General features: G+C 38.5%; 1 protein-coding gene across 3 annotated transcripts in view; it reads right to left on the reverse strand.

Annotated features, from left to right (window-relative positions):
- DNAAF4 (dynein axonemal assembly factor 4) overlaps positions 1-9679 on the reverse strand; it is a 91815-nt gene that overhangs the window by 72896 nt on the left and 9240 nt on the right. For all 3 annotated transcript variants that reach the window (XM_055087962.1, XM_024128946.2, XM_024128947.1), the window contains exon 3: positions 7394-7527. In XM_055087962.1, the coding sequence (XP_054943937.1) occupies positions 7394-7527 (134 nt within the window). The remainder of the gene's footprint in view (positions 1-7393; positions 7528-9679) is intronic.

Here is a 9679-nt window from a genome sequence, read left to right on the forward strand (position 1 = left end):
TGTGATTAAAAATCTTCCAACAAACAAAAGCCCAGGACCAGATGGCTTCACAGGTGAATTCTATCAAACATTTAGAGAAGAGCTAACACCTATTCTTCTCAAACTCTTCCAAAATATAGCAGAGGGAGGAACACTCCCAAACTCATTCTACAAGACCACCATCACCCTGATATCAAAACCAAAGATGTCACAAAAAAGGAAAACTACAGGCCAACATCACTGATGAGCATAGATGCAAAAATCCTCAACAAAATACTAGCAAACAGAATCCAACAGCACAAGAAAAGGATCATAAAACATGATCAAGTGGCGTTTATCCCAGGAATGCAAGGAGTCTTCAATATATGCAAATCAATCAATGTGATACACAATATTAACAAACTGGATAAAAACCATATGATAACCTCAATAGATGCAGAAAAAACTTTCAACAAAATTCAACAACCATTTATGATAAAAGACCTCCAGAAAGTAGGCAAAGAGGGAAATTACCTCAACATAATAAAGGCCATATATGACAAACCCACAGCCAACATTGTTCTCAATGGTGAAAAACTGAAACCATTTCCACTAAGATCAGGAACAAGACAAGAGTTGCAGGATACAAAATTAATGCACAGAAATCTCTTGCATTCCTATACACTAATGATGAAAAATCTGAAAGAGAAATTAGGGAAACACTCCCATTTACCACTGCAACAAAAAGGATAAAATACCTAGGAATAAACCTACCTAAGGAGACAGAAGACTTGTATGCAGAAAAATATAAGCCATGGATGAAAGAAATTAAAGATGATACAAACAGATGGAGAGATATACCATGTCCTTGGATTGGAAGAATCAACGTTGGGAAAATGACTATACTTCCCAAAGCAATCTACATATTCAATACAATCCCTATCAAACTACCAATGGCATTTTTCACAGAACTAGAACAAAAAATTTCACAATTTGTACGGAAACACAAAAGACCCTGAACAGCCAAAGCAATCTTGAGAAAGAAAAACGGAGCTGGAGGAATCAGGCTCCCGGACTTCATACTATACTACAAAGCTACAGTAATCAAGACAGTATGGTACCGGCACAGAAACAGAAATATAGATCAATGGAAGAGGATAGAAAACCCAGAGATAAACCCACAAACATACAGTCACCCTATCTTTGATAAAGGAGGTAAGAATATACAATGCAGAAAAGACAGCCTCTTCAATAAGTGGTGCTGGGAAAACTGGACAGCTACATGTAAAAAAATGAAATTAGAACACTCCCTAACACCACACACAAGAATAAACACAAAATGGGTTAAAGACCTAAATGTAAGGCCAGACACTATCAAACTCTTAGAGGAAAACATAGGCAGAACACTCTATGACATAAATCACAGCAAGATCCTTTTTGACCCATCTCCTAGAGAAATGGAAATAAAAACAACACAATGTTCATTGCAGCACTATTTACAATAGCCAGGACATGGAGGCAGCCTAAGTGTCCATCAACAGATGAATGGATAAAGAAGACATGGCACATATACATATGGAATATTACTCAGCCACAAAAAGAAATGAAATTGAGATATTTGTAATGAGGTGGATGAACCTAGAGTCTGTCCTACAGAGTGAAGTAAGTCAGAAAGAGAAAAACAAATACCATATGCTAACACATACATATGGAATCTAAGAAAAAAAGAAAAGGTTCTGAAGAACCTAGGGGCAGGACAGGAATAAAGACGCAGACGTAGAGAATGGACTTGAGGACACGGGGAGGGGGAAGGGTAAGCTAGGATGAAGTGAGAGAGTGGTATTTATACATATACACTACCAAATGTAAAACAGATAGCTAGTGGGAAGCAGCCTCAGAGCACAGGGAGATGAGCTCAGTGCTTTATGGGAGGGTGGGAGGGAGACACAAGAGGGAGGGGATATGGGGATATATGTATACGTAGAGCGTATAGCTGATTCACTTTGTTATACAGCAGAAACTACACAACATTGTAAAGCAATTATACTCCAATAAAGATGTAAAAAAAAAACAAACTGTCCACAAAGTGGGTGTAGAGCAAACATACCTCAACATAATAAAGGCCATATATGACAAACCTAGCGACAACATCATTCTCAATGGTAAAAAGCTGAAACCATTTCCTCTAACATCAGGACAAGACAAGGATGCCCACTCTTGCCACTTTTATTCAGCATAGTATGGAAATTCCTAGCCATAGCAACCAGACAAGAAAAAGAAATAAAATGAACCCACATTGGAAAGGAAGAAGTAAAACCGTTAGTGTTTGCAGATGGCATGATACTACGTATTGAAAATCCTAAAGATGCCAGCAAAAAGTATTAGAATACATGAATTCAGTAAAGTTGGATAATATAAATTTAACATACAGAAATCTGTTGCATTTGTATACATTAACAATGAACTATCAGAAAGAGAAATTTAAAAAACAATCACACATTTACAGGAGTTCCCTGGGGGCCTAGTGGTTAGGATTCCGGATTTTCACTGCTGTGACCCCGGTTCAATCCCTGCCCAGGGAACTGAGATCCCACAGTCCATGTGGCCAAATAAATAAATAAATAAACAAAACAATCACATTTACAATTGCATAGAATAAAAAATGAGCAAGTAGTTACTTGTGGCCTTTCTATCCCTTAGTTATACATGCTTCTAATAAACAGGGCATGTGGTTTCACTGATAAGGGCTTTTTAAAGGCCCTATAGTATAATTTAGACAACCCTAGAAAGCAACTCATACCTCATCTGCATGACCAGGCAAAGTTGTTTTACAGTTAAAGTTTCCGGGTTTCAACTTTAAGAAAACAATAGCAGAAGAAAGCACTTCAAATTTGACCTGTTTAGTTTAAAAATTAGTGGGTAATGGGGCCCCCTAAAGTAGAAAATAAAACAAAATAAAACCAAAAAATTCAAAATAGAAGAAGGCAACCTACAAAACAAAAGAGTGAATAAAACAGGGAAAGTAGGCAATAGCAGTCCAAAATAAAGAGGGGGAAAAAAGCATGTTTCAGATTGGTCTGCCATGAATATTCCAACCTTTCGTTAATCACTCCTACCCCACCTAAATTCTTCACGGTCTGGGTAGATGACCTTGCTACCTTCACCAAGGAAACAAAGGGTTACTTTAACTATCTGTGTCTCTAAGAATTTTCCAAATGCTTAGTTATTCTTTACTCCTGCCCTTTAGGGTCAAAAGATAAAATATCCCCTATTACCTAAGATTTAATTTTTTCACCTGTTCCAACCTTCATCCCACCACAAAAAAAAAACCTGCTTCATCATCAATCCTCTCTCTTGGTTGTATTATCAATCTCTCGCTCTTTACTGGCTTCTTTCTTCAACATATAAATATGTTCAAAATCCTTTCGTCTTAAGAATACAAAAGCTCTGCCTCCACCCTGCAACCTCTCAAACTCATTCCCCAGAATGAGCTTTCCAAAACACAAACCCAATTATTTTGGGATTCTTGCTGAAAATTCCTAAAGAGTTCCCTTCAGGAGATTTTTCTAAATATCAAGATTTTATTTCTGATCAACAAATGTTCCTCGCTGTGCCAAACTCTGTCAGGCACTTATCCAAACTAACTGTAACGTCATTTTCCCATTTATCCCCAGGTAACTGTGGTTTATTCTCCAGTATTCAGCACAAACAACATTGCTTCATATTTCCTGACCAGCCTCTCAGACTCAGATACCAATCTTTTGCCAGTGTTTTCTCTTTATCTGCCCATGGCTTCTTATGCATACTATGTTGTAAACTTTGTTTTTTCTTGTCTGTCACTCTCTCTATACTACGAGTAAACGGAAAGTGAAGACTGATTTGTTCAGCTCTGTCTCAGTACCTTTCACAGTATTCAATAAATGTCTGCTAAATGAATGATAGATCAGCAGCAAAGATAATGAAAAGTGGATGCAGTAAGCCAAGTTTGAAGCAACAGACTTGAAGTAAAGATTTATTTGAACATGTGTAAAAGTGATTACCGTTTGAAATATCATTCTACAATACCTAAAGCAATTGTTTTATGGGGCTTGAAAGGGAGCCAGAAAAATAGACAGCCTGTCTCCTGCTGGCCCCTGCTTATGTGAAGATGTGGATCATCTCCCTATCAGCCTAAGGATGAAGCAGACACAAAGAAAAAGCAGTGCTAAGGATGCTGCAGAGAGATGGAGTCAGAGCTTGGATTTACTGCTCTATCGCAGAACTTTTCCTGCTAGATCAATCAAATTATCTTTATTGTTTAAATCCTAATATTTTCAATTCCAGCTAAGTTGGAAAATGACCACAAGTTCCTCCCATAACTATATGCATGCCCCTTTGCAATGTGACTTAATCTTTCTTTCCTAGAAAAGGTGCAGTCTATTTCTCTAACCCTTAATCTGGGCTTGGATATATGGGACATTTGGCTAATGGGACATTGGCAAATGTGACACAGCAGAGGCTTTAAAAGGGCTTGTGCATTAGGGCTTTCCCACTGCAGAGGTTTTAAAAGCACTTGTGCATTAGGGCTTTCCCATTCTTGCCACCAGGAACACTATGAAGTAAAGAAGCCTGTGCTAGCTTCTTGGAGAATGAAATACCACATGGAGAGGGGCTCAGCTTTCCCTGTCAAGGCTCTAAACATGTGAGTGAGGCCATCCTAAAACTTCCAGCCACAATCAAGCCAACCTCAGACAACAAGAACAGCCTGACCAACATATAGAATCGTGAGAAAATAAATGTTTTAAGCTACTAAATTTTGGATAGTTTTTATAGTGTTATTGACTAGATGTTTGTGTTCCCCCAGATATGTTGAAGCTTTAACTCCCATTTGGAAATGGGCTGCTGAGGAGTAATTAAGGTTAAATGAGGTCATAAAGGTGGGGCCCTGATACAATAGGATTAGTTTCTTAATAAGAAGAGACACCAGAGATTTTTTTTCTCTCTCTCAGCTATCTGCAAGCCAGAAACCAACTCCACTGGACCTTGATTTAAGACTTCTAGGTTCTAGACCTGTGAGAAAATAAATGTGTGTTGTTTAAGTCATCCACTCTTTGGTATTTTGTTACGGTAGCCCAAGCAGACTTATACTATACAGCATAGCAAACTGACACAGTGAGTCTTAGCACTAGCCCTACTAATTATTTTTAAAAGGTTACTACTAGGGCTTTCCTGGTGGCGCAGTGGTTAAGAATCTGCCCGCCAATGTATGGGACACGGGTTCGAGCCCTAGTCCAGAAAGATCCCACATGCCGCGGTGCAACTAAGCCCGTGAGCCACAACTACTGAGCCTGTGCTCTAGAGCCCACGAGCCACAACTACTGAGCCCATGCCCCTGGAGCCCATGCTCCGCAACAAGAGAAGCCACCGCAGTGAGAAGCCCACACACTGCAACAAAGGGTAGCCCCCGCTCGCCGCAACTAGGGAGAAGCCCGTGCACAGCAACGAAGACCCAATGCAGCCAAAAATAAATAAATTAATTAATTATAAAAAGAAAAGGTTACTACTAAAAAAAACCTTATTATTTTGTGGTATATGTAATTCAAGTTTTAAGCTAATTTATGGTTTAAGCTAATAAGGAGTTGCATTTTGTCATCATATCTCTTCATTTGCTCTTAACGGAACATCAAAGTTCTTTTTTGCTCTTTTCTGAATGGTGTCTAATATTGGACAGAGTAAAAATAGCTACATCTATCTACCAGAATAGAACTGTACTATGGTTACAGGGTCCTTGAACAATATATTCACATTAATTCATTCAACTGTTTGAGCACCTACTATTTACTTGGCAATTGCTATGATAAGGATGAAAGAAAATGTAGTCTCAACTCTCAACACTGCTCAGGGAAAGAGACAGAGAAAATGAATAGTTTGTAGTATAGGGTATAAACTTTCATAGGTTCTATCACTTCAATGTGATCTATAGCTTCATTCTTTATACAGTAATGCCCCTAAAGCTCCTTTCCAATACTACCAAAGTCAGGCTTTCATATGTCAGTAGATGAATAACTTCAAGGTATAGCACTGTGGTACTGACTGCCAATCATGTTCAGCTTTGTTATGTTTACCAATGCAGCAGTGTGTGTGCCATTGTTTAACTATTTTATTAGTTCAGTAAATACTTATTTGTTGCCACAAATTTTATAGTATTTTGCTTTTATTTTTTAAAATTCAGGAAAATGGTAAGATCCAAAGTTTGATAGTATTGATAACATGATCAAGAAAAGGTGGAACTCATCAAGTATACAGAAAGCAGGAATCTTTGGACAGATGACCACGTGTTCAATTATTAAGTAAAAAACAAAGTATATTAACCATTGGTGATATTTAAAAGTCAAGTAAAAATGATAAAAGAAGCAGAGAGGGCCTCCCTGGTGGCGCAGTGGTTGAGAGTCCGCCTGCCGATGCAGGGGACACGGGTTCGTGCCCCGGTCCGGGAAGATCCCACATGCCACGGAGCGGCTGGGCCCGTGAGCCATGGCCGCTGAGCCTGCGCGTCCAGAGCCTGTGCCCCACAACGGGAAAGGCCACAACAGTGAGAGGCCCGCGTACCGAAAAAAAAAAAAAAAAAAAAAAGAAGAAGCAGAGAAATCTTTGGAATTATGAACTGCTGATTATGAAAACAATACTGGTGATCCAAATGCAAAAGAACAGTCATGAGTCCACAGGACTCTTGATGAGATAACACTTATTATAGATTCCTTAATCATTTCAAAATGTCAAAAATGAGAATTTGAGATGGGAAATTTGTAAAAATTAGTCAGAATAGGTAAACCTATAGAGATAGAAAGTAGATTGGTGGCTGTCTAGGGCTAGGGGTTCAGAGGAATGGGGAGTGACTGCTAATGGGTGCAGGGTTTCTTTTTGGGGTGATGAAAATGTTCTAAAATTGATTGTGGTGATGGTTTTACAACTCTAAATATACTAAAAAACCATTGAATTGTAAGCCTTTAATGGGTGAAATGTATGGTATGTGAATTATATCTCAAAAAATATATTGCTGATTAAAGATTTAACTTGAAAGGCTCCACAGTTAAAAGATATTAATTGGTCAATATTTAGTGCTAAATCTATGCTTTTCTTGTCTTAAATAATCATGTCCAATAATTCCAAGGTTAAAAAAGTAAAACACTTACAGCATAAAACCTTATAACTGTTTTATTCCCCTGGAAATAGAACATTTTCCCTCAAACAAGTAAATCTATTGTTCAACCTTATACTCTCAACTTTCACACAGATTTTCAGAAATACACGTCAATAGTAGATAGCCTACATAACACAGCAAGGCCTGTAACCAAAGTATGAACAAGATGGTGAGGAAGTACAGTGGTTGCAACAAATTATCATTGCAATTACTATATCTTTAATTAAAGGACTTTCCTATCAATCTGCAACTTACCTTCATCATGACATTTAGTGTATATTTTTGATCTTCCCGCCTTGCCCCAGCTTTTGCTTCCATAGCTTCTTTTGCGCTTTCTTGTGCTTGTAGGATAGATTTCTCCCTTATTCTTTGCATCATCTCTTTGTCAACTAAAACATAAGGAATATCAATAAGTTAGGATCATGATGAATTTGTTTTAGTTAGGAGAAAATGCTTACATACTGATCTGGGATAAGATATTTTTGGACCCAATGTCACATGGAGAAGGGAAAACATTTCCCAATATTAAACTGGTCAAGAAGCTAATATTAAAAGGTAAGCAAGTAACTGTAATAGTAATGAATTAGTAAAGAATGCATGCCTTGGGACTTCCCTGGTGGCGCAGTGGTTAAGAATCTGCCTGCCAATGCAGGGGACACGGGTGCAAGCCCTGGTCTGGGAAGATCCCACATGCCAGGGAGCAACTAAGCCCATGCACCACAACTACTGATCCTGTGCTCTAGAGCCTAAGAGCCACAGCTACTGAGCCCATGTGCCACAACTACTGAAGCCCACGCCTACAGCCCATGCTCCGCAACAAGAGAAGCCACAGCAATGAGAAGCCTGCACACAACAACAAAGAGCAGTCCCTGCTCCCCGCAACTAGAGAAAGCCCACGCGCAGCGACGAAGACCCAATGCAGCCAAAAATAAACAAATAAAATTTAAAAAAAGAATGCATGCCTTTGTGCACTGAGAGAGATAGACAGAGAGAGAGAGAGAGAGACAGAGAGGGAGGATATGAATAAGAGAGAAGAGGAACAATGGAGAGGGGAAATAAGAGAGAGAATGAGGATGGAGAGAGGGGAGGGAGAGGAGAGGGTCACAAGAGGGAAAGAGAGGAGTGTGGAATGAGTGGGAGGGGGAGACGGAAAGGGAGCCGGAGGGCACAAGATGGGAGGAAAGAGAACACATTTATTCTCCTCTCTCTCTGTTGAGAAACTAGAGCTATTTGCTTGTAAACCTGATCACAATAAATCATCTCTGGGGGGTCTCCTAGAAGAGAAGATGGGTTGAGACCATCTGATATAATCAATCACCTTCAAAAATATAAATGGTGATTTATAGTGATACATATGAAGAGTACAGAGCCAGCCTTAGTAAAAATTACAAAGTAAAATGACATGTTACATACAGATTTTACCATTCACAAATATTTTTTATTCAGTCACTCAGTATTTTAGAAACTGCAGGCTGTGATCCATTAGTGGGTAAATTATCTTAGGGGAAGAAGGATAAGGAAGGGATATAGACTTTGAAGAAGAAAAAAACAGGAGGGGAGAGGAAACTTGGGAGGAGAGTGTGAAGTAGGGGAGTGATAAGAAGGGCAGGAGTGTGACACCAAAACCAGACAAAGATGTCACAAAGAAAGAAAACTACAGGCCAATATCACTGATGAACATAGATGCAAAAAACCTCAACAAAATACTAGCAAACAGAATCCAACAGCACATTAAAAGGATCATACACCATGATCAAGTGGGGTTTATTCCAGGAATGCAAGGATTCTTCAATATAAGCAAATCAATCAACGTGATACACCATATCAACAAACTGAAGGAGAAAAACCATATGATCATCTCAATAGATGCAGAGAAAACTTTTGACAAAATTCAACACCCATTTATGATAAAAACCCTGCAGAAAGTAGGCATAGAGGGAACTTTCCTCAACATAACAAAGGCCATATATGACAAACCCAGAGCTAACATCGTCCTCAATGGTGAAAAACTGAAACCATTTCCACTAAGATCAGGAACACCACAAGGTTGCCCACTCTCACCACTATTATTCAACATAGTTTTAGAAGTTTTAGCCACATCAATCAAAGAAGAAAAAGAAATAAAAGGAATCCAAATTGGAAAAGAAGAAATAAAGCTGTCATTGTTTGCATATGACATGATACTATATATAGAGAATCCTAAAGATGCTACCAGAAAACTACTAGAGCTAATCAATGAATTTGGAAAAGTAGCAGGATACAAAAGTAATGCACAGATATCTCTGGCATTCCTACACACTAATGATGAAAATCTGAAAGTGAAATTAAGAAAACCCTCCAACTTACCATTGCAACAAAAAGAATAAAATATCTAGGAATAAACCTAACTAAGGAGACAAAAGACCTGTATGCAGAAAATTGTTAAGACGCTGATGAAAGAAATTAAAGATGAAACAAATAGATGGAGAGATATACCATGTTCTTGGATTGGAAGAATCAACATTGTGAAAATGACTCTACTACCCAAAGCAATCTACAGAT

This window comes from Physeter macrocephalus, chromosome 11, assembly GCF_002837175.3.
Source record: "Physeter macrocephalus isolate SW-GA chromosome 11, ASM283717v5, whole genome shotgun sequence".
NCBI classification, from domain to species: Eukaryota; Metazoa; Chordata; class Mammalia; order Artiodactyla; family Physeteridae; genus Physeter; species Physeter macrocephalus.